The sequence below is a fragment of the Onychomys torridus genome, chromosome X (genome assembly GCF_903995425.1).
Source record: "Onychomys torridus chromosome X, mOncTor1.1, whole genome shotgun sequence".
Classification (NCBI taxonomy): Eukaryota; Metazoa; Chordata; class Mammalia; order Rodentia; family Cricetidae; genus Onychomys; species Onychomys torridus.
Window position 1 is genome coordinate 9,301,006 of NC_050466.1, and position 26,825 is coordinate 9,327,830.

Consider the following 26,825-nt stretch of genomic DNA (forward strand, 5'->3'; position numbering starts at 1 on the left):
TTAAAAATATACTAATAATGCATGAAAAAATATTGGCTTTGAACTCTACTTACACAGCATCTTCAGAAAATAATAATTTTGTAGAGAAATGACAGAAGCTAGAGTCAAGTTTGGTAGCACACACTTGTAATTGAAGCACTCTGGAGGTGGGTGCAGGAGAACCAGGAGTTCAAGGACATTCTGAACTGCATAGTGAGTTCAAAGCCAGCCTAGGCTAGATGAGGTCCTGTTGCAAAAATCCAAAAGACATGTTGCCTTGTAACTGCAATTCAGCACTAAACAGAAGATGCATCTGCTGCAGATTTAAGGACAGCCTGGTGAATATAGCCAAAGTTCTAAGTCAGTCAGGACTACATTTAAGACCCTAACTCAAAAATGACAACCCAGAGCCAGAAAAACTAATGTCACATATTCTCTCTCATATGAAGCTCCTGGCTTCAAATCTTTAGATGAGTACATACCCTGGAGTAATTGAAGAAACCAGGTAAGTAAAAAGGTACTATTTCCAGAGTTGGCAGTAGAGGGGAAGAGCAATAGAGAAGGAATTGCAAGCTATTGATGGGAGAAATGGAAAAATGGGGGTGTTCGAATTAGGGAGGGAAAGGGAGATAAACACAGAAGAAGGAGAGAGAGGATAAATATAACTGTAAAGATGTCTAGAAAAGTCATAAAGAATACTATTAACTACCTACCTAAAAATATACCAAACAACTATGATACATATAAGCCTCTGTATACATATATAGTCTTAAATGAAAATTTTCCATCTGGGATGACAATGTTTCATCTAAGAGGACCATCTAATAAAACCCCCAACACCAGGTATGAAAAGACCTCTTGAATTGTTCATCAGGGTCATTCAAGAGACTCCCAAAACATTACAGACTATTGCTATTGTCTCTGCTTGCCCCCAAGGCAGAAGGTAAGTCTTATTGCTGAAGACTATACACTTCAGGAATAGTACCCAGAGCCCCCTGATCAGGAACTGACCTGAATGCCTCCTTCCTGAAGACTAGCTTTCATGATACCAGAAGGTGCCATGCAAGCTTCCAAAGGAGGGAGGCAACCAACAGTCCCACCCAGCCCGTGGACCAACCACACCAATTACCAGCATGGTTTGATAACTCTAAGGGTACAGTAGTACCTGTACTTTAGTGCTAACCAACAGATCTCTAATTAGACTTAAGACCCAAGACCCATTGAACAAGAGGGAGATCATTCCTAGTATTAGAAATCTAGCCGATTACCCAGGGCTAGTGAAAGTCATGGATCTTAGAGGAAGATCTACAATTGCCACTTTACTAAAGCTACATAATCTCTAACTACATTCTAAGTATTTGTCCTTATTATATCCACCAGTAAGTGTAGTCCTCACCCCTTATCAAAGAATTTTCTCTTTGTAATAGATGGAGATCAACACAGAAAACCACAAGCAATCAAAATGCAGAGTAGCTTAGCCCAGTCCCAATGGATACAGCTACAAAAAAAAAAAAAAAAAAAAAAAAAAAAAAAGTCTGCACCTAAGCATCAGAGAGTGTTGGTTCTTTATTTCCACCATGTGGGTTCCAGGGATTGAACTTAGCTCCTCAGGATTGGCAGCAAGCACCTTCACTCACTGAGCCATCTCACTGGCCCCTGCTGCTTCATTATTGTTTTTCAACTCATTTGTTTAGTTCTTTCCTTCCTTCTTCCCTCTATCCCTCACTCTCCTTCCTTCCCTCCATCCCTCTCCTTCTTTTCTCCCTCCCTCCTTCCTTTCTTCTTTCTTTCCATCTTAGAGATTTTACCCAGGACCTTGTACATACTAGGCAAGTACTCCACCACTGTACTATATACCATCCTTAAATTTATTTTTAACTGATATATGAAAGCATACAAATTGTACATATTAATGGGTGTTCTGGTTAGATTTTTTCCTTCAACTTGACTCAAACCTAGGCACATCTGGGAAGAGGGATCTCAACTGAGGAATTTCCTCTGTTGCACTGACCTGAAGGCAAGTCTGTGAAGATTTTTCTTGATTAATGATTGATGTGGGAAGTCTAATACCACTGGGAGAGGTGGCACCCCTGGGCAGGTAGTCCTGAGTTGTGTAAAACTCTGAGCAAGCCATGGGAGCAAGCCAGTAAGCAGTGTTCCTTTATGGCCTCTGCTTCAGTTCCTGCCCTTTGCCCCTGTGTTTCTTTTGATCTTATATAATTTTATTACAGAAATACAAAGCAACCGAGAACAATGGCAAAATACATGTTGCTTTATGTCAAAGAAGCATTTTCTGGCATGATATATTCTGATTGCCTTCATATCCTTCAAGATCCATCCTTATTACACTTTCTAATGAAAAATACTTCTTGTTAGGGCCAGGAAAATTCTTCTGTGAGTTAAGGCAATTACCTTCAAGTGTAACAACCTAGAATTTGAACTTCAAGGCCCACATGGTGGTAGGAAAGAACAGACTCCTGCAAATTGTCATCTGACTTCCAAATGTGAACCTTGGTACATATACTCCCCAAAAAAACAACAAATGAAAATTTAAAAATACTCCTTTTTCAACTATGCCAAGCCTTTGATCAACCCTTGGCCTTAAACTTGCTCTTTCTCTGCCTACAGCTTTGCTCAACTTCTAGCATGACTGACTCCTATCAAATTTAATATTACTCCAGTAGAAGTTCTTCCTTGTTTCAATTCACTCTTTATGATAGTGTTATATCCCACATCATAATACATAGGGGGAAATCTGTAATAAACTTTTTGAATACTTGTATTGACTATGTTCATCAACTCTACATTACTATAACTAAATACCTGAGATAAGCAACTTAAAAGGAAAAAAAGTTTTGGTTTCTTATTTCAGAGGTTTTAGATGATGATCACTCAGCTTCATTATTTCTAGGACTACACTAACACAGAATGTTATGGTAGGAACCATGTGGTAGAGCAAAGCAGTTCTTCCTCATGTGGCCAGGAATCAAAGAAGAGAAGAAAAGGAGTGAAGGAGAGTATACCCTTCAAGAGCATGCTTCTGATGACTTAATTCTTCCACAGGGTCCACTTTCTACTGTTTCCACACACCTTTCAATAGCCTAATAAGCTATGAATCTATCCATTTATGAGGCCAAAACTTCTATGGTCTAATCAGTTTCAAAGGCCCTATCTCAGAACACTGCTACATTGGGGACCAGCCCTTCAACATATGAGATTGCAGAGGGACATTTATTTGTTTCTTTTTTTTTTTCTTTTCTTTTCTCTTGAGACAAGGTATCTCTATGTAGTCTTGGCTATCTGTAGATAAGGGCTTGGAACTCACAGATATCCTTCTACCTCTACCACCCAAGTGCTAGGATTAAAGGCATGAGCCACCATATCCAGCTTCCAGGGACATTTAAATTCAAACCATACAATTATTTATTTTCCCCTTTATAATTCATATTCCCCAACTACTTCCAAAGAAGAATCTCATAAAGTCCTATAGAAATGAGAGATGGTGGGCTGGAAAGATGGCTTAACAGTTAAGAGCACTTGCTGCTCTTCTACAAGGCAGGAGCAGGAGTTCAGTTCTCATCACCCTTGTAGAGTGGCTCACAGTCACCCTTAACTCCAGCTCCAGGGGGATCTGATGCCCTCTTCAGGCCTCTTTGGGCACCTGCATAAATATAGCACACACTCAGACACACATACACACACACACACACACACACACACTTAGACACACACACATAAATACTTTTAAATCTTTGTAAACTTTCTTAAACATGTGAATTAATCACATCCATAATAGTGAGCAAGAACAGATGTTAACTATTATTAAATTAAAATAATTACAATGAGAAAAAGTTGGCAACAAAACAAATCTATGCTACTAGATAATGACATGATGGCTTTGGGGAGAAAGGATCATTAATTGGGTTTATAGGGAGCTGGCAATGTTGCTTTATGTAGGTTCTCACTAGGTGTATTCAATTTGGACTACTCACACATACAACAACAACAATAATGATAAATCTCTTAACTAAAAGAAAGGTGAGCGGCTAAAGAGATGGCTCAGTGGTGGGTTAACAGCATTTGCTGCTTATATTACTCAGGGTTTTCCAAAGGAACAGAACTGATACAATGAACCCACATATATCAAAAAGGAAAATCTGACAGACCCACAAAGCCCATAAAACTCAGGCAGAGCAATTCTTCATCCAAGGAAGAACTGACCTTGATTCAAAATATGCTAATATAAACCTCTACATAAGAGCCAGGACAAGCAGATTAGGGAAACAAAAGCACACTCTCTACCCAGGCCCATACAAAGGCCAGACATTATATGGCACAGAAATCACTGTCCCTAAAAGAACTGCAAGTTATGCCAGTGTTTTTCAATGCTGTGGCAGACATAGTGGGCCTTTTTTTTTCCAGACTCCATTTTTAAGATTGAGACATTCATTATACCAGCTGCTGAGAGGATTGGTGGCTAAAAGATGCAGTTCAATCTCTAAGAGTTGTCATATGCCAAAAAGGGCCATAAGGTCATGCTTCTTGTCTAGGTGTAGAGCTCATCTGGTGATGGGCAAGGCTGATGATAAAAGCTTGGTCCCTATATCTTGAGATGAGACTATACTGAAAGGCATTCTAGCTTCAGACCTTCCACAACCCCAGGTGAGTCCTCCACATAGCACACCTCCACTTACTTCTTAAATGTCCTGCTTTCAGAACATGTGCACTTCTAAGGTTCACTTCTTCTAATGCAGATCTCACAGATGATCCCTGATACATGTCCTGCATAACAAACTCTGGCTCAGACTCAGCCTCTGGGGAACAGGGAGCTTGAACAGTCCTTTATGAAACATTGAAGGGTTTGGTAGTTTAGAAAAGAGAAGTGCTGTGTGCACAAACACTAAAACACAAATTCAGTAACCAATATTTCCCTTAGAAGATTATGTTAAGAGTGATAAACTAAGCGGGACATGCTGATACACGCCTTAGCACCCAGCTCTCAGGAGGCTCATGATTTTTAGGCATGCCTGACTAAACAGTGAGATCTTGTATCAACCAAAAATCAAATAAATGTGGGCATTGAGATGGCTCAGTTGGGTAAAGGTGTTTGTCACAAAGCCTGATGTGCTGAATTCAATCTCTCTGGGACTCACAAAGTGGAAGGAGACAACTGATTCCACCCAGATTTTTCTCTGACATCCCCATGTACTATGGAAGGTACAAACTGACCCATATACAACATAAACATACACACACAAAATAAATAAATGTATTTTAAAAGTAAAATTAAATAATCAAAAGTGATATAGTGTGAAACTTTGGAAGACATCAATATGAAAGTTTAGAAAAGAGACTTGGCTATATGTTTCAGTCTGAAGTATAGTTATTTTAAAACTGGAGATCAGGCAGAAATGCTGAGTTTTCATTTGTGATACATTTACATAGATAGGCTATAGGTTTATACTTTTTAATATTTAAGAAGCTTCTACACATAGGTAAATAACAATAGGAATACTTTAGCTATATAAATGTTTAATGATACAAAACCAGCAAAGAATAAGTATAATCTCTGGTAATAAAAATATAATTGAGACAAAGCAATAGTTTCCCCATTAAATTATCACACGCTAAAAAGTCCTAAAATTTCTAAATTTGGTGGGGGGGGGGGGTGGGTGGGAAAACAAGCATGTGCTACAAGTGAGGTAAAAGTCAACAGTGTCTCTTTGGGAAGCATTTTAACATTCTACATTAAAACTATATGAACAATTTTCATTTTTTGTTTATTTTTGGTTTTTCAAGACAGGATTTCTCTGTGTAGCTCTGGCTGTCCTGGAACTCACACTGTAGTCCAGGCTGGCCTCACACTCAGAGATCCTGTCTGCCTCCTGAGTGTTAGGATTAAAGGCTTTTGTTGTTTGTTTGTTTGTTTGTTTGAGACAGGGTTTCTCTGTGTACCCCTGGCTGTCCTGGAACTTGCTCTGTAGATCAGGCTGGCCTTGAACTCACAGAGATCCACCTGCCTCTGCATCTTGTGTGCTGGGATTAAATTCAAGTGCAATCATGCCCAGCCTTAAGAATGATGTTCTTTATTAAAGCAACTTAATTTTTAGAAGTAATTCTAAATATATGAATAACTTTGTCCTATATATTTTAATCACACCAGTAGTTCAAATTTCAAAAATGTGAGAATATATATGTGCTTTCTTTTTAAAAGTCAGTGTATTCATTTGATGAAGTGTTACACAATCTTTAAAAAGTGATTGAGTTCATAAAAATTTGGAAAATGTTCATAATTTACTGTTAAAGTGAAAGATACATACATTCTGTAGTTACTCTCTGTCCTTGAGAAAATTTCTCCTCCAGCTTGTAAACAAGCATGCTCCATATTTGCATTTAAACTCCTTTTTCTCCCATTAAGATACTGAAAAAGAAAGATATTGTCTAGGCAGGAAGGCTGGCTCAGTGGGTAAAAATACTTGACTACCACCAAGCCTAATGAGCTGAGCTCTAACCCAAGGACCCACATGGTGGGTAGAGAGAACTCCAGAAAGTTATCCTCTCACTTCTACATGTGTGCCATGGTACATACACACAAATGATATATTTTTCTAAAAGAAAAAATATTGTCTGTATTAGTTTTACTTAGTTTTAAGATGTTCTTATATATTAGATGCAATTTATCTATATTAGTTTATCTAGTATTCAGATGATTTAATGACAATTTGAGTAGAAAGTAATACATAAGCAGGTAAACATTGTCCTACTGTGCTGCAGTTTCCAAGAATTTAGGGCTTTTATACAGATCATTGCTCTTTTTGCTGTAGAAAATGCAGTAAGACTATTTACTGAATTGCCAAAGGGATTTTGCCTCAATAACACATGACCCATGAAGTCATCAGCAATAAAGCCCAAGGATGTTCTGTATTAATATCCATCAGGCTTAGCACTGCACATTAAGCTGTGTGTCATTAACTGGTTGGTCTCATGTTGAGCAGCATGCAGCCAGAAGTGAAGGCAACTGCTTTACAGTGTATGCAGCTGGTGTAAAGTAAAATTCACTGTGAGGTCCTCAAAACATAGACATATTCTATTGCATTTCTAGAGAAGCTATTTCTTTCTAGTGCTAAGAATGGACTCCATGACATGGTGCTTGCTAGGAAACTCTCCTACCACTAAGCTATACTTACCACTGTGTTTTTGTAGGAGGCTACACGATCTTATTATGTACTCCCAGATGGCCTAGTACTCAAATGTAGCCCAGGCTGAACTCAGTTTTATGGCTATTATCCTGCGTCAGCTTCCCAAATGCTAGGATTGTAGGTGTATACCACTATGTTCAATTTGCACAAGTTTTTTCCCTCTTTTCTTTTTATGCTGTTGATTATCAAACTCAAATTCTTGAGAGGAGAAGCATTCATTGGATATTTATAATTGTCTTTCAGCAAGCAAGAGGCCAGGGAGATTCTGCCATACTGAGGTGGTCAAAGCCCATTGATCTCCTTAGCTGGCCCACTCTTTCATACCTCTAAATAATGTGATTTGATCAGAGAGAGAGAGACAGAGAGACAGAGAGAGACAGAGAGACAGAGACAGAGAGACAGAGAGAAAAAACTGAAGTAAAAAAAACCTGAAAGGTAATACCATCTATAACATACTTTCCTAGTCTCATTGCCTCCAGTGACTTGAGTTTGATACATATAAAAAAGTCTATTCCCATTTAGTGTAGTGGCTCGCATACTGGCTTTGAGTTCATGCTTGGCTATGCAACTGTATCAAGCCATCAGTGGCTACATAGAAAGGTCTTGTCTCACAAAGTATATTCCCTTACTGGAAGCAGTATGTGAAAAAGCATTCATGTATTATTAAGAACTTTGTTAATTCTCGAACACTTCAAATATTTCTCCCTCACCATATTTACAATTAAAATAGTATGGTGAGAAATATATCACTTGTCTCTTTGTCATGTAGCTGCAACAAACATGCTTTTCTTAATGTGTAAAGAGTGTGTCAAGTTGACATTATTTAAACCATAAAAATGTGTAAGAAATAGCCATAGAAATACAAAACTAAGAGCTTTATTGCTATTTTGTACTTGAATTTTATTTTACTGCCTTATTTCTTCCCAGTGGGGTATGCTTTCAAAATAACAGGGTGATATGAACCTGGATTTCAAAAGCAAGCAGCATTTATTAGAATAATCCATACAACTATTTGCGCTAAGAACAGACTCTTCTCCCAAAGCAGCCATTGACCATCAACAGCTCCTCAACTAGAAGTGGGATTTTGACTGGTTGGCTTTGGTGAAAGTCTTGTGCAGACAACAGTAGCAGCTGTGAGTTCATGCTTGCAATGGCCATGCCATGTCCAGAAGACAGAATTTCACAGCCCTCCTCCTCTAGCTCTTACATCCTTCCTACCCCGCCCCCCATTTTGTGATGTTTCTTGAGCCAGTGTTGAGGTGGTTGATATAGATGTCCTGTTTAGAATTAAGTACTATGTAACAGGCTTTTGCTTTGGGGCCACCAGCTAGCTCCCAAATCATGACACTGAGACTTACTATTGGTTTTTAATGCTTGGCCTTAGCTTGGCTCTTATTTCAATCTGTTTCTTTTTATCTACATTTGTGTTGGGGCTTTCTGCCCTTCATTCTTTCTGTATATCTTACTTTCCTGCTGTCTCCATGTCTGGCTGGTGGCTACCTGGCTTCTGGAGCGTGTCCCTCTCTTTCTTCCTGTTCTCTTCTTTCTCCTTCTTCCTGTTCTTGATTTATCCTCCTACTTATTCTTTCTACCTGCCAAACATGCCTGTCCTCTCCTGCCTAGCCATTGGCTATTCAGCTTTTTATTTGATTAATCAGGTGCCTTAGGCAGGCAATGTGAAACAGCAACATATCTTTTCATAATTAAACAAATGCATCTTAAACAAATGTAACACGTCCTTACATCATTAAACAAATGCAGGAGAAACAAATGTAACATACCTATAAGCATAAACCACTATAACTAACATGCTTCGTATTCAATAGAGTAGAATAAGCATATAGAGGAACTAGAACGCTCATAGATGTCTGGAGGGAAATAAAATAGTACTAGCATTTTGGAAAACAGTAAGATAGTTTATTAAAACATTAAACTAAAAAGGATACCAGAATTTCATCTTAAAATATGTCTCTGTGGTGGCTAATTTCTTGTAAACATGACACAAGCTAGAGTTATCTAGGAAGAGAAACTTCAATTGAGAAAATGCCCCCATCAGATTGATCTATGCTCAAATCACTGTTACATATCCTTGATTGATCATTGATGTGGGAAGGCCTAGATCACTGTGAGCAGTGCCAACACTGGGCTGGTGGTTCTGGGTGCTATAACTAAGAAGGCAGAGTAAGCCATGAGGACCAAGCCAGTAAGCAACATTCCTCCATGACCACTGCTTCAGTTCCTGCCTCAAGGTTTTGGTCCTGTTTGAGTTTCTGTCCTGACTTCCTTCAGTGATGTAGTGTGACCTGAGAGTTGTAAGCTGAAATCAACACTTTCCTCCCCAGCTTGCTTTTGATCACGCTGTTCATCACAGAAATAGAAATCAAAACAAGACAGTGTCTTTGGCATGAAATATCTTTGATCTAGAGACAATTAAGCAGCAAAATGAAGAGCTTTCTCTAGCTTCCCTCTTTTCTACCTATGAACAGAACATGCTTTACAGGTGAATATTCTTTATTAGCTCATACAACATTGAAGGAATCTACAAACAAAATTTATCCCAAGATTCCAGGCCAGACATGGTGACTTATACCTATAATCCTAGTCCTAGGGGGCCAATGACTGGAGGACTACAGAAAGTTTGAGGCAAGCCTGGGATACAGTGAGTTCCAGGCAAGCCTGTGCTACAGAGTGAGACTCAGTTTCAAAATCAAACAAACTATCACCACCAGCAGCAGCAGCAAAAAAAATCCAAAACAACTCTGTTCCATTAGGATCTTCTCATGTATTTTCCTCCCAACAGTTTTTCACCTTTAGAAACCCCAAATCTCTTTCCTTTATTCACAAGTCTTTCTCTCTGTTTCTCTCTCTCTCTCTCTCTCTCTCTCTCTCTCTCTCTCTCTCTCTCTCTCTCACACACACACACACACACACACACACACACACACACCTTGAATTACTTTGTGTTAAAGTTCACCCTGTGATGTGCACTGTACATCTATTATTTTTTCTTGTTAATCTGTCTTGTATAGTAGCATTTGTCCCAATTTTAATCTTATGAAAGTCGAGGGGCAATTCTCTTTCCTCCTTAACAAATAGCTACTGTATGAGGTAGCTATTCCACTTGTAGGTAGTTATCCAAGTGAAATAAAAGTATAAACCTATACCAAGACTCCTATACAGATATTCACAGTAACCCTATTTGTAATAAAAGAAACTCAAATTACACAAATGTCCATCAGGAGGCAAATAGGTAAACAAATTATGGGATATCCATAATTGTCATCATTTACAAATATCTACTACTAGCAACAAAACAAGTGAATTATTAGTATATAACAATTATTTTTCAAAATAATTATGCCAAAGGAAAAGCCAGACAATAAAATGTTCCACTTGATTCTACATATACAAAATTTTATGAAATTCAAATTAATCTAGAACAATAGAAAGATCAGTGTATATTTGCAAGTTAAATGTTCTGGTTGGGAGAAGGGACTAAGAAATAAGAAAGAAGCTCAAACAAACTTAGAGAGCTAGTATGTTCCCTCTCTTCCTTCCTTCCTCCCTCCCTCCCTCCCTCTCTCTCTTCTTTCTTTCTATCTTCCTTTCTTCCTCCCTTCCTTCCTTCCTTCCTTCCTCCCTCCCTCCCTCTTTCTTTCTTTCTTTCTTTCTTTCTTTCTTTCTTTCTTTTTCTTCTTTCCTTCCTTCCTTCCTTCCTTCCTTCCTTCCTTCCTTCCTTCCTTCCTTCCTTTCTTTCTTTTATCTTTGTTTTATTTTGCTGTGTTGTGATACAGACTCCCACTAGGTAACTCAGGCTGGCTTTGAACTCATAATCCTCCAAATTTGCTTTCCTAGTACTGGTATTACAGGCACACACCACCACATTCAGAACAAATATGCTAAATTTCTTAAATATGATTGCAGTTCCAGCTACACACACACACACACACACACACACACACACACAATATCTGTATGTATGTATATGTATATATAATATGCTAAAACAGATAAAATTATTCTAAAGTGTGAATATGCAGTTTGCTATGTGTCAATTATACTTAAATAAAGCCCCTATAGAAAAATAAGATGGAAAGAATAATATTCAACAGAAGAAAAGTTACCAAACAATTGAGCTATAAGGGATGGAGGTGTAACTCAGTGATAAAGCACTTGCCTCACATATATGAGGCCCTGACTTCCATCCTTAGCACTGCAATATATGTATATGATCTCCTAGAAATTTACAGAGGGCATTCACATGGCAAATCACAGGTTATTATACATCATATATGTATGTGTATGTGTATATATGTGATTACTGAATTTTTATGTAAAGGGATATAAAATTTATACAAATTGTTTTGTTTTGTTTGTTTTTTGAGATAGGGTTTCTCTGTGTACTTTTGGTGCCTGTCCTGGATTTTACTCTGTAGATCAGGAGATCTTCCTGGCTCTGCCTCCTGCGTGCTGGGATTAAAGGTGTGTGCCACCACCATCCGGCCACAAATTGTTTTTTAAAGAATTACTCAGGGAGACATATAAGGACTAGTAATAGTGGTAGAAGATCTTCTGAAAGAGATAGTCACTATTTGACCAGGTCTCTCCCAAAATATCAACAATACAGTAATCAGAAATTTGGTGAAAGCAAAGTAGGTGATTGAGGAAATAAAATATTGGCCTAAATACAATAAAATTTATTCTATTTCAAAGAAGGAATATGAAAAATAATCTAGTATAGTGTTGCGTACCTGTGATTCCAGTTAAGAGGCTGAGGCAGGATGATGGAGTTGAAGGCCAACCTGTACTATATATCAAAAGTTTGTATCAAAAAAGAAGGAGAAAGAGGAACAACAAGAGGAAGAGGAAGAGGAGGCAAACAAAAAGATCTAGAATTTACACTGAGCACTGACCTGACAAATCACATGTTATTATACAATCCAGTACAGGTGGTTGTGAATGAATGTGAAAATATGAAAATACAAACCAACCTAGAAAGTCTCTTAGCAAAATTCTTCTTGTAACCAATATACCTAAGCATGTGTTAATATATAAATTTAAACTCAACTGCAACATATTACAGTTCACTTAGGGATCAGGACCAGAGGGGAAAAGAGAGAGAGAGAGAGAACAGGGGTGTAGGAGAGGTAGAAAGCAAGTAAATAAAGATTAGAAGCCTGGGGGTTTGCCATCTCTGACCTGATGTACCAGGAAGAAGATATCTTAAATGAGTTAGGATTATTGCATCTGCTGGCCTCCTTGAAGCAAGGGAATAATCCTATTGAATGTATGTTCTCCTGGAGGCAGTTTTGGAACTTCTGATTCTGTCTAAATCTTTTTTAGAGACTCTTGGTGAACAAGCTCAAGATGATTTGATGAACCTGAGCTTTGGATTCTGTTTTAATGACTTCATGTAAACAGTACGACAGGATTCCATCAAAATGTCATGACATGGCAAATGGCAAGTGTTAGCAGAAATACAAGTTTGAAACAGGCAAGAAAGTGACAAGAAAAACAGAGAATACAAAAGAATATGATAGGCAATAGAAAGACCCAAAATTTATTTAAGAATAGAAGAAAACAAAGAAATAGGATTGCTTAAAAAGGCAGACACATCAAATAAATGGACCTCACAATATTTATTGAATAAACCAGATTCATAAATATGTTATTATTAATTAGTATAGAAAACTGAATAGGAATTACTCATGTAAATTTTTATATAGAGAAAGGATGAAGTCAGGAATCAGCAAAAATAAAAGTGTGGCATTATGAAGTATCATGCTTCTATTGCTGACGCATAGACTATATGCTGGTGAAGACTCTAACCAGGTTATGGACATTGTCATAACAAAATTAACTTAAATACAGATACTCTTCAGACATTTTCAAATAAGCAGAGAGATTAATAGGAAAGGATAAGCAATTTTTTTTGTTTGTTTTTTTGAGACAGTGCTTCTTTGTATAGCTTTGGAGTTTGTCCTGGAACTCACTCTATAGCCCAGGCTGGCCTTGAACTCACAGAGATCTGCCTGCCTCTGCCTCCCGAGTGTTGGGATTAAAGGCATGTGCCACCACCACCTAGCTTAGCAAATATTTAATACTACTATACGTCATGTATACATGTGTCCATGCATAAGCCCAACTCTTACCTCAAAAAAGAATAAAAGAGTTTATTCTAAAGCCACACATTAAGTGCCCATGGCCAGGAAACACAGATTTATGTTACTCTAAATGCCATGTTTTAAAATAGTAGTAGCTTAATGAAGTTTGATCAGTCATTGAACAAAAGATAGTCATGAATCAAAATATTTTTAAATACATGGGTGAGAATATTAGGTAGCAGGTTACAGCAATGTTGAGAAATCTTACCTATAGACTTCAGATGCTATTTTATGTCCTTCTTATCCTTTCAGCTAGTGGAAGCTAATGGTCTATTAATACATTCCAAAGGATTTACAATAGTCATAGTCACAAGGATGGATGTTAGGTTGTGTCCAGAAGTGGACAATAAACAATTAGCTACTAATGAAGCTAAAGAACCTAAGATACTTTGGCTGTTGACCTGCAATATTTTGATGCTCATCAATCATGGAAGTTCTAGTCAATCAATCAGATTTGTAGAATCTTTAACACAGCTTTGGCTTTGTTTTCCTGGGGACTTCAATTCACATGTAGAAAATATAATTCCAAGTGAAATTAATAAATTGCAACCCTTTTATTCAAGCTTACATACCATTATTCTCTGAAACAGAGAAGTCTAGAGAGGCCTATTATGAAGAGGTGCCAAGGAAAAGCATAGTAAACCACAATAAGTTTTTGTTATATAGATTTGTTGATGTCTTCATTATTGATAATAACATCTAGTGATTTGATTGTCCTTTTTCTGAGAGAGAGAAAGAGAGAGAGAGAGAGAGAGAGAGAGAGAGAGAGAGAGCAAACAAGTAGAGCCATTCTATGTAGATGTAATTTCTACAAAAGGTAACCTGTTTTCTGAGTTTCTCCTGTGATAGTTTCTCCTCAAACTAATCATTTCAAGAGCTATGCATGGTGGCACAGGTCTGTAATCCATAGCAGTTGAGAGGTTGGGCTGGGAATGTATAGAGTCCAAGGTAAGCATTGGCTACACAGTCAGTTCCATACTGGTTTTAGTTGATAAGGAAATACTATCTGAAATTAGATCCCCTGCTGTGGGATGGTCTTTCTGTATGCTGTGAATATGTGTTGCTACCATTGGTTAATAAAGAAGCTGCTTTGGCCTATGACAAGACAGATTATAGCCAGGTGGGAAATCCAAGCAAAGAGGAACAAGATGTGATAGAACACAGATAAAGCCACAAGACATGTGGCAATACATAGATTAATGGAAATGGGTTAATTTAAAATTTAATAGCTAGACAGCAATAAGCCTGAAGCCATTGACCAAACAGTTTGTAATTAATAATAAGCCTCTGAACCATTATTTTATAAGCTGCTGTGGGGCTGGGCAGGACACAGAGAAGCTTCTGGTTACAGTTCCCTCCCCCAAAATTGAGCTCAAAATAATCATTATGCCAAAGATGTATATTTTGGGATGCCATATTAGTCTCTTACAGTCATTGAAATTCAAATAAGAGATAATATACAATCCAAGTTGTTAATAAAAATTCAAAGCAGAATTGTTTCTACAGGACCCACTGGAGTGGCTTGCAGTAGTGACTATGAAACCCAAAGATAATTCAGCAGAAAAGAAAATTAGATCAAAATGTTGAAAGGGCTGCTTGCTGCTTCACACAAAACATAGAAGTAAACCATGCCTGTGATATATTCAACTTGGCAACTTTGTCCTTTGTTCCTTAATTGTGGGTAAATGAAATTTCAAAAATGACAGTAGGAAAAGTAATAGAGTATGGATTTGTCTGTCCCTAGGGACTTCTATTTCTAAGGACACTTTCCATGGAAGGTATTACCTCCCTGACTCAATAGAAGCCAAACCACTATTCTGGTCATTCAAAGAGTAATGACTAAAGTGATCATTACCACTAGAAATCAATAGGTTTTGAAAAATTCAACAACTGGTGAGTCTTGGCTAACTGTTTAAGGCAGATGATCTTAATGATTTCTGTGCCACAGTCTGGAAAGCAATGTGTCTAAATGAAAAAAAAAATCTATGCTTACATGGGAAGCCAATCACATTGAAACACAGTAAAGTATTAAAATTTTATAGTAAATAATATACATGATTTTAATTAGTAACTTAAATAGCAATGTCTAGAAGTGGGGAATTTTCATTAAATTTGAAGCATCACGTTAATTATAAAAGGATTTCAAAACAGCTGTATAATAGTTAATGCCTGAGATTTTTGTTGGTGACAAGTTTAGAAGTGTTATATAGTAATTTATTTTCAATGCTTATAATCAAAAGACATGTGAATTTCAGTCCTCAGTTAATGGAATCTGATAAGCTTTAGGCCTCTCTGCTGATGCAGCAAACCGAATCAGACCAAATTGGAAAGCCCAGATTTAATGAGTAAAGTGCTCCCAGGCAGTTCCCGGGGACCGCAGAGAGGAGAACGAAAGAGAACACCTGTCTGTTTTCTGGGATGCAGCTTATATACCCTGTGGGAGTAGTCTTGAGCCTCTCTGTGGGGGAGGAGCTGTGTTTGGTGGGTTTTGAAGGGGTGGGTTTTGGGAGGAGCTGTGTTTGGCGTGGTTGACCAGGTGGGTTTGGGGAAAGAGATGGGGCAGGGGAATTGAGGTGGATCTTCTACCAGACTCCTTCCAAACATTCCAGACTCTTTGGGTATAGAGATGCCAGGATGCCAGGGTGCCAGGGGTTGAGGTGGATCTCCCACCTAAACAGAATCAGTAAGTTTTTTTTTAATTATAATTTTTTTTAAAGACAGGTCTCCTTATGGAGTTAAAGCTGGCCTCAGCATCCCAAGTGCTGGTTCTGTAAGCATGTGGCACCACCATACCCAGCTGACGTATTTTTCTTTTTATGAACACAGTTTTTGGGGATAGATACATAGCTCAGTGGTTAAGAGCACTTGCTACTCTTGCAAAGGACCAGGATTCCCAGAACCCATATCAGGTGGCTGGCAACCCTCTGTAACTCCAGCTCCAGAAGATTTGGTACCATCCTTTGACTACTACAGGCATGAACATGTGCACAAGTGTGTACTTGCACATGTGTACACACACACACACACACACACACACACACACATACAATTAAAAATAAAGTATCTTTATATATGTAGACATAAATGGGGAATTTCAAAAGCATAGGTGCTCTGCACTTATGGCAAGAAGTGTTAGCTTCAACGTTCAATTCCAAACATGGAAACAATAGAAATTAGTGAGAGAAATAAATGTAAAAAGAAACAAAACAAAAAAAGGGCTGAAAAATGGCTGAGCAAGTTTGATCCCTAAGACCCAAACAGTCAAGGGAGAGAACCAACTCTCATAGACCTTTGAACATACTAAATAAATACTAAATAAATAAACCTTAAAAAGTATGGTGAAACAAATTTGACTGATGTTCATCTTTAGGTACCTAAACTGTCCTAAAGAACTTGAAGAAAATTTAGAATGGTATATTGAGCAAGCTTATATAATCTAGCTATTAATCCCAGCCTGGCCTTGAACTTTTGATACTTATGCCAAAAGTGCAACAAAGTAGATACAATTTCAGTTTTGTTTATCAGTTGCCATAGTAGGTCAAATGTGATAAGGAGCATAAGATAGACTCACCTGAAATTTGTTGTTTGGTTGTTTGTTTGTTTTGAGACAAGGTCTCACTTTAAAGCCTAGGGTGGCTATCCTCATTTGGTATCAGCTTCCTGCGTGCTGTGATACATGCATCACACCTTCTTTACTACCTAGGATTTCTGAATGGACTTCCAAAGACAGGAATATTTACAATGGTATGGGCTGGATTAACCGGAGATGATGAAGCATCCACAGATTAGCAGCTGCTTGACCTGAATGGGTATGGAAAAAAAAGTGTTAAGGGGTACCAGCTGAGCAAGCGCTGAAGCTACAGAAGATGGCAGATATAGTTCAGTGGAGGTGACCAAGACCACAACCTCAGCTTACTATTAGGTGGGGCTAGGAACAAAAAGATGTTAGCATGATATAATAAATACCTGAACTTTCTCTCCTGTCCTTTAGTCCCTTGTTGGCCCTCACTCCCATGGACCAAATCAACCAGAACTTTAAAGGCCAGGGCACAAAAATGATGCATCCTAAGGGAGTCACAGCAAGGCAGAGAAGGATGGAAAATGGGTATGGAGGAGGGAGAAATGGAGGACAGCACTTACCCTCAGCCGTTCTGGACAGTGTTTATACAAAAACAGGTTGAGGAAATTGAAGCTAGTTATCTGGTGTATAATTCAAGTTCTTCTTTAAATGGATGCTTTTAAGGAAGGTACGGTTTGCCTCAAGTTCCATATTGATCAAACTGTGTAGATAACTGTTTATCATACCATTTTACTTCGCCTTTCTGGTTCCAGCCATTGGGGATGGCTGGAGCTGCAATCTCTAAAGTGAAGCTGATTTGAACTTAATTGCTAATCTACTCAATGAGGGCACTGCTTGGCTTTAAAAACAATTCCTGTTTTTCAAATTGTGTCTTGGAATATTGAAAGTTCAGGGCATAATTTAAAGGAGACCGGACTTAAGCTTGCCTAGAGCCACATGATTCAAAGGGTGCTCTGACTCCTGTCTGTTGAGGTGAAGCAAACATGTTTATAAATGTCAGACATGGCCCCTCTAGGGCCTCTAGGGACTATTGATGTAGACAGCCAGAGCCAGCATTTAAAACATTATCCAAAGGGCTTGATTCAATATCACCGCTGACCTGGAGTCTGAGAAAGAACTGATGTTGATGTGCTTGGAAAGCTTTACCTTCCCTCAATTCTCTGCCCTGCACATAGGACCTTCTTTTAAAGGAGCAGCAGTTCTTGGGGTTTGAGGCTAAAAACTCGGTCTTGAACCATAAAACGAATGGAATTAAGGATCTCCTATCTCATTACTATGAATCAATTCTTCATTCTACACTCAAGTTATTTGTCATTTGTTAATGAGCTAGATCACATTTGTGCTTCATGTTCCTGGGGAGATGTTTCTGGGTTATTTAGTTTGATCCACATATATCACATCTCAGTAGGACTCCACAGCACAGGGCATATTTCAAAGTGTTTTTCTTATTGTTTTCTATTTTTTTCCCAGCCAAGTCTTTATTGTCAAAATAGACTAAAGACCAATTTCACTCCTGCTGGCTACCATGAAGATCAAATAAAGGTGTACAAAAAATAATAAAAATAAAACATTGAAAAAATCTTCTGGGGCTGGAGAGATAATAGGTCAGTTGGTAAGGTGCTTGCCACACATGTATGAAGATATGAGTTTGACCTAGGACCCATGTAAAAAGCCAAACATGATAGTATGTATACCTTGTGATGACAGAGCTAGAGAGGCAGAGACAGGCTGGCTGGCCAGCCAGTCTAGTTGAAACATCAAGTCTCAGGTCCCACTAAGAGACCCTTGAAGGCACAAACTGAAGCAGAGATTGTGGAGGAATGTTGCTTACTGGCTTGATCTCCATGATTTGCCCAGAGGTTGCACTACCCATAAAGACTGGATCCTCCCACACCAATCATAAATCAATGAAATGTCCCATACATTTGCCCACAGGCCAATCTGATAGAGGCATTCTCTCAAATGAAGTTTTTCTTCCTAGACGACCCTAACTCATGTCAAATTGAAAAAAAATCATAACTAGTTAATGTGTCAAATGAAAATTATCAGCAACATATATGCTGCTTTATCCTTTCCTAGGGAATTAGATAATTCAGGGAATAGGCAAAGTAGAAAGAGATGGCAATGTATGCTCAAACAGAAACAACACAATAATGGGAAGAATGGACTTTTCTTGTCGTAAGAACCAGATAACTGAATAAAAGGGATTCAAAGAAGAGCTATGTTTGAGTGCAAATTTCCTTTCTCTGTCCCCTGTGAACTTACATCTTTTAGTTATATAAGAACAAGGCTAGAGGTGGACTTCACTGGTAGAGTGCTTTCTTAGCATGTGTAAGGCTCTGGATTCTATCTCTAACATCAAAAAATTATATTGAGCCAGGCTGCGGTGGCGTACGCCTTTAATCCCAGCACTCGGGAGGCAGAGCCAGGTGGATCTCTGTGAGTTTGAGGCCAACCTGGTATACAGAGCGAGATCCAGGACAGGCACCAAAACTACACAGAGAAACCCTGTCTCAAACGCCCCCCACTCAAAAAAAATATATTGAACAATTTTGTTGTTTTATTTTACTTTATCTCTCTCTTTATCCCAGGTCTGGCTCTTTATCACTGGACACCCTGGAACTCACTGTGTAACCCAGGCTGACCTCAAACTAACTCATGGTGATCCTCCTGGTACTTCACTCTGAATGCTGAGAGTCAAGGTGTGAGCTACCACACTGCCACTGGACACTTCTAAGTCTCCTCCACCTCCTCATTCTGATCCTTAACCAAAACGTAGAGATGGAATACATGAGAAGAGAAGCCCAGTCATTGCTGAGATGGAACTGAACAGGACTAGTTGGAAGTATTCTTGAACGCCCATTTATTTTTCCACACCAATCTAAAGAAGTATATAAGCCAGGTATGGTTGTACATGCCTGTAATTCCAGCACTCAGGAAGCTAAGGCTGGAGGATGGTGAGTTTACATCCAATTTTGAACTTTCTAAATGAAGAGACAAAAACACAAAAGTAGTATATTAGCTTCTGATGTTCCCAGGAGACACAATCTCACTGCAAACTCCCAGTTCCTCTGGCTCTTATAATCTTTCTGCTAATTCACATGCAATGATCCCTGAGCCTGAGGTGCAGGAGTTGCTTCACTTGGGACTGGGCTCCATAACTCTGCATTTTGATTGGTTGTGGTTTTCTGTAATTGTCTCTGTCTATTGCAAAAAGAAGTTTCTTTGATGAGGGATGAGGTCTACATTTTTCTGTGAGTATAAGGAATAATATTTAGAATGTCTGTCTGTCTGTCTATCTATCTCACAACCCAGATCTATCTATCTATCTATCTATCTATCTATCTATCTATCTATCTATCTATCTATCTATCTCACAACCCAGGTATCTATCTATCTATCTATCTATCTATCTATCTATCTATCTATCTATCATCTATCTCACAACCCAGGCCATGAATTGAAAGAGAGGAAGGAGGGGTATATGGGAGGGTTTGGAATATCAGTAAGATTACATTCACTAACTGTGACTGAAAATCCAAGTAAGAATGGCTTCAAGAAAAAGAAAGGGACTGACAATGTGAAAGAAACTAACATGCACATACTCCATCTACTAGCCTCCTTACATCTCATAGTCTCAGATAGCAACTTGAATTCTATCTTTCATGTCTGCATTCCAGGCAGCAGAGAAGAAGAAGACAGGATAATCCTTCTATCTAAGAAAACTTCATGAGACTTATACATGATTAGAAATCCCATATCTAATTTTTAATCATTCTTATTGATCAGAACTTTGTCATATTCAGCTGCAAGAGAGGGAGGAAAATTATTTGCTTCCAGTCAGATTTTACTATTTAGCCCAGGTTGGCCTTCAATTCTTGATCCTCCTATCTCAGCCTCCCAAATGTTAGGATTAAGATAACAGGGCAAGTCTTTAAAAAATGTTCTTGTTTTGAAGGTTTATTTTATTTTTATTTATGTGTGTGTGTGTGTGCAAGAGTATATGCTGTATGTGTGAATAACCACAGAAGAAGGTGTCAGATCTCCTGGAAATGGAGTTCAGGCCAAGTGGTTGTGAGCCTTCTGACGTGGGTGCTGGGAAACCCAAGTCATCTGTAGTGGGTAGCCATCCCAGCCTTGGCCTGGAAGTTCCAACCCCCATTGAGGCTTCGGTAATGGTCACTCCCAAAAGGCAGGGCGGAGGAGGAAGTGGAAGACCCAGGATCAAGAGGAGAGGCTTCTCTTGGTTCTAGGACCCTGGACTCTGGAGATAGACCGGGCAGAGTTCTCCAGAGAACACCACCGGACTGTGCCATACCTTTCCCAGACATATAAAAATAAAAATGATTAAAAAGATAATAAAAAGGCCCTGGGTTCGATCCTCAGCTCCAAAAAAAAAAAAAAAGGATAATAAAAAAAACATGTGTTTGTGGAAGAATAGTATTAAAGAATAGTATTAAATTCTCTTCTGCCTCCCTACAACTCCCCTCACTCCTTAGCCATCCCTCCACCCCCACCCCCAGGGGCTCGGAACTCACGTTGTAGAGTAGCCCTCCCAGAACGCTTAGATTACAAGTGTATGCTGCTATGCTCTACACGGCCCCACACATTTTCTTTCTTTTTTTTTTTTTTTTTTAATTTGCACCTTAGGCATCTTTTAGCTTTCGTTTTTAAATTTCGGTACCACTTAATTTGTGGTAGCTGCGTTATTTTTCTCGCATATTTGTTTAGACTCTGGTGAGGTATGTTCGCTTGAAAACACACCACAGAAAACGAATAACCGCTCCATTAGACAGGCAGTTTGCCGGCAGCCCTTCTCTCCTCCCCTCGCCCCCACCCCGTCCAAGGAAAGTTCGCGGCTGCGCCGAAAGCCCCGCCCCGTGACGTCACCAGAGGACTAGACCAAAGTGAGCTAGGCAGAGTTCCGTCACTTCGTCCTTCGGGCTTTTCTCCTTTACGTATATGTTTTCTGAGCCCGCGCTGGCTCAGAAATCTTTAGCTCAAAAGAAACCATGAAAGCGGCAGGTTAAAAAGCGGCGGCTCCTCGCGCGCGGACTTCGCTCCCAGACGCCCCCCCCCCGTTCCCGGTGGTATCGTCCAGCCCCTGAGGACCGCGTACAAGTATCGCGCGTTGGCGGGAAAGGCGGAGCCGGGCCGCGCCGACGCTTCATCTCCCCGCCTCCAAGTGGGTCGGTCGCTTGGGTTGGGCCTCCTGGTGGCGACTGGTAACTGCTGGCTGCTGAAAGCCGAGCGCTGTTCAGGGGAGGGTTGAGGGGAGGGTTCAAGGCAGCCATTCGCTGCGTCCCGCCTTTGTGAGATTTATGTCCGAAAATAAGGCCTCCGGAAATGAGGCCGCCTTCCCCTCAGGCGGCGGCTTGCGTGGTCGAGGTCGCGGCCGTGGCAGAAGGGGGCGTGAGGTAGAATGGGCCCCCGAAACCGGGATTGCCTCTTCCCAGACCCCTGTGGGGTTGTCCCAACTAGACAGCATCTCTAGCAGCTCTTATGAGTCCTCCCACTCTCAGTGGCAGACCGCCTCCCAACCCCATTCTTCACCTCCGATTAGCGGGTCCACCCATGAGCTGGTTGGTTCCTTTATTTCCACCAACCTCTCTCAGCTGGATGATGATTCTGGCCAGAGGAATGACCCCATCTCAAAGTTTTCTTCTTGGGAATTAAACGCTCCCAGCCAGAGCGGTCAGATCCCCATACCTGCCTCGGACTACTCCATTCTTAGCTCTGTCTCCCAGCATTTATCTGTAATAGAATCCATCCCGGATTCATCCCATTCTTTGGGGCTAAGGTCCTCGGTGATTTCTGGGCAAGTGTCTTCTATGGCTTCTAGGCCTGGCACTTCCCTAGAGTCAGAACTAGGGTCTATTCCTGTCTCAGTGATCAGCACTCCCCGAGGATCGGTAGATGAGCCCACTTTACCCGCAATGTCTAACTACCCCTGGGGATTGCCACTAGAATACCCTACTAACAGTGACACGTCCGTGTCTTCGTTGGAACTACCTGAACCTCAAGAAAATACCCCACGGGTGCCGATAGAAGACTCCCCCATGCACAGTCTGTCCGTATCTGCTTGGTTATCCACATCATCACCTTCTGCACCCTATTTCCATTCCGGGATCCCGGTACAAAGACCTCGGGTGCTCGATAGCCCAACATCCCCACGGCATAACCCCCGAGGTTTGACGCAAGGACCTCCTCCTTCCCATGCCCCTCCAGTGCCTGTACAAGAGCCATCCCTGCCCGGTGTGCAGGGCTCTTCCAGGGTATCTCAACAAGGATCAGCTCCGCCCCTGAGCGCTCCCCTTGCACAAGGGCCCGCTCCGCCCCCAGGGCCGGGCTCCCCCTGGGTATGGGTAGAAAGTTCGGCTCCGCCCCCAGACTCCAGGCAAGGGGAGGTACAAGGGTCTGTTCCACCCTGGGCGGTCCCCCCTTTTAAACCCAAGTCTCCGAGGAATCTCACCCAAACCATGACGAATCTGGAGAAGCCTAATATCACAGGCCACATGTTCGACGTAGTCGTGATTGGAGGCGGCATCTCAGGTCAGTTTGGATCTTTAACAGTAGCTTAAGGGGCCCTGGCTGACCAGGGGTAGGGGACTTGAAACGTTCTTGTGTTTAGCAGGGTCTTTCTCCTGCATGTGAGAGTGTTTCTATGGCAGGGCCCTGATCATGCCAGATGGGAGCGGGGTTTGGTTTCTTTGCTGGTGGTATGCAGTGGTGGAGGAAGCAAAATAATTTGACTCCTAATACTAAATACTAATGATTAATTAGCTTTTGCTATGCAATTACATTTAGCACATTACATGAGTTTCCTCTGTCCTCAACAGTCTTATGGGTGGGCAACACATCTGCTATTTTACACAACCAAGAATCTGTGGTTTGAGAGTTTCAGTAACTCTTCTGAGGTCTAATCACCTCCCTGGGAAGCTGCAGACTTGTTTTCTTCCATTTAAGACCTTTACTTGCAGTTCTTGAGGTGGTTTCTTGGCCTCCCTGATTTCACATCCTTTCTTCCGAACAGAATATCAGCGAATGGATGTCTGTACTGTTGAAGTAGTAGTAGGATTAGTTCAGTTATGCTCTTCTACAAAGAACCATCACTTAGAACATTTGAGTAGGTCAAAAATAAGGAGGCAGAATTTTTTAGGAAAAGGTAATTTTGTTTTTGTTTTTTTTAAAGGAGCTGTAAGATTCAACCTACTCCCGGTGATTTTTCAGAACTTGAATAAAAGTGTAGAGTATTTATTTCCCAAAGGGAATCTCTTAATAAAGCAGGACCCGAGGGAAGGTCAGGGAGTAGCTTGTATCCCCTTACTAAGAGCTACACTGCCTGCACCTTGTCTGGAGGCCCTGGCTTGGATGGCTCATCAAGTAAGGGGTACATAAACTTTTTCTCTATTTTCCTGGAGACCTCTTCAATATTTGTATATTAAATTGCCACTTAAATTATTACATTGGAAAATTATAGGGTTTATGATTTGGCTCTAGGTAGAAGCCCAAGCTGAAATGTCCCCTTTCACTCAGGTGCTAATAATTTCAGAGATACACCTGCAAGATCTGACTTAGAGGGAGAAAGACAGTAGAGGCAGTAAATAGGGTGGCTCCAAATTATCCATTTAATATATGTCCCCTTTTAGTAGACTATAGACATGCTTATATATTTTAGATGTAGACAGCTTTGGACTCATCCTCTTCAGGGAAAGCAATCTTAATCACCAGATTGGTATGAACTGTTGCAGCAATAGTATGCATTCGTGCTATGCATCAGAAGGAAGCAGATCCTGATGAAGAGTTAGAAAAAGGAGCATTTATCATTCTTTTCTTCTTTCGTTCCTTCAACAAACACTTGTTGAGTGCCTATAGGTTAGTGGATTGATGTTTCCAAAAACCTGGTCCTTCTAAGCAAGTACTGTAGAAGCAATGTGGTTATTGATCACTAAAACATAAATATGATAATATGTAGTATAAATTGATTAACACCATACCACAATTTTCTGTTTTGCTGGGATTTTATTCTTGTCTTGTTCTTGATTTGTCTCCAGTGTTCCTTAAAGAAAACATTGTCTTTTTAAAATTTTTTTGATATTTGGTGGTGAGTCTAGCTGTTAGCAGCTGAACTCTCTCTCCAGCCTGACTTTTTAAAATTTTTATGAGACAATGTCTCATGTATCTCAGAATGGCATCCAATTTAATATGTAGCCAAGGATGAACTTGGATTTCTAATTTTCTAGCATCCAAATACCAAGTCAGATGTGGGATAGCATGCCTGCTTTATGGAGTGCTGGGGAAGGCTTTATGCATGGTAGGCAAGCACTTTGTCAAGTGAGCTGTATCCCAAGCCTTGTCTTTTGTTTTTCTTTTGTCAAATTGCTTGCTCTTTCTCCTTTTTCACACCTGACTGCTAATATTTAGTCACCAACAGAAGTGGATTTAGCATATAGCTGATGAACCTTAAGACTTCAGGTCCCTTATGCTCTCATTCTAAATAAATTGCCAGCTTCATACTGAGTCATGTTACAATTTTGCTTTCTTTTGTTTTGTGATGGTGCTGGATTGAGACAGGGACTCATATAGCATAGGCTGGACTTGAAATCCCTGTGTATCTAGAATGGCTTTGAGCTTCTAATTCCCCTGCTTTCCCCTTCAAATGCTGGGATTACCCTTGATTGCTACCATACCTGGTGTATTGGTTTCTTATTTCTTAAAGAAAGCATCCAAATTATATGAAGCCCCACAAACAATTTGTACCTATTCTTGGTAATTACTAATTAGTTCATTTCTTTGGGGGACATAGAGAACATTTTTTTTTTTGCACAGTATGCTTTCTTATTCCAAACACCAACTTTCAGTTCACCAGCAACACTGGAAAAAAGGGCTTAATTTCCCTTAGTGTCATTTCTACCAGTCAGATCTGAGAGATTTTAGGAGCCAAACTGACTAGAAACATTCTTTTCTGTGTATTGTCATCCAAAATGTTTTAGTACTAACATAGATATGGATATCTGACTCAGGTATTAGATACAGTCTGTTTCCTAAATGGGTGAGAGCATTCTTGTGAACTCACAACACGTTTCTTTATGTAGGCTTGGTTATATCCCATGGTATGAACCCCATGATATAGTCCCTTTGTTTCTTTTTTTGGACACAGGTCTGATATAGTCCAGGCTGGCCTCACATTTCACATTTGTCTGTAGTTGAAGCTGCCATGAACTCCTGATCCTCCTGTTTCTATCTCCCAAGTGCTTAAAATTAAAGGTAAGGCCACTCCTCCAAGCTCCTGAATCAAATTTTTTATTTATTGAAGCTGAGTTGGAAGAATTTTTTACAGTAATGTTATTAACATAGATTTTAAGCACAAGGGTTAAGGGACAGTGACAATCTGGAAGGAAGCTAAGATATACTCCAAAACGTAGGTCTGGGTTTCTCAAAGAAGAGCAGCTCTGTGGCAGCTTTAAATACTTTAGAATATTCCTTAAAACTTCCCTGTTAGGACTTAGTACTCTTATCATGCTACTTATGCAACTATAATCTATGGTCAATAATTAGCATTTGCCCTGTTATGATTATAATGTAGCTCTCAGAAGAGGACATATGCTATATGGCATTGCTGAGAACTGATTCACATTTAGAAAGCTTTATCTTTGTACAAAGAATATAATATTTCTATTTTGTCATTGAAAACATAGAACAGAACATTTATAACAACCATAATACCCTATTTTCTGTCCACCCATCTAATTAATGTTTTTATCCTGTGTTAGTACTTGTGAGGGGAAACAGCCCTGGTTATAATCCATAATCTATAACCTTTTGAAACTCTTTCATGTTTTCTGTGATACTATTGAATACTGAAGTTTTATCATCCATTAATCATACCTTTTCCATTTTTTT

At 39.7% G+C, this 26,825-nt stretch overlaps 1 protein-coding gene across 1 annotated transcript in view; it reads left to right on the plus strand.

Annotated features, from left to right (window-relative positions):
• The first annotated feature begins 22,103 nt into the window (after positions 1–22,103).
• The window catches only part of LOC118574251 (amine oxidase [flavin-containing] A), a 68,035-nt gene continuing 63,313 nt past the window's right edge, over positions 22,104–26,825 (plus strand). Inside the window, exon 1 of the mRNA XM_036175059.1 lies at positions 22,104–23,474. Coding sequence (XP_036030952.1) covers positions 22,244–23,474 — 1,231 coding nt within the window. The 5' untranslated portion in view covers positions 22,104–22,243. The remainder of the gene's footprint in view (positions 23,475–26,825) is intronic.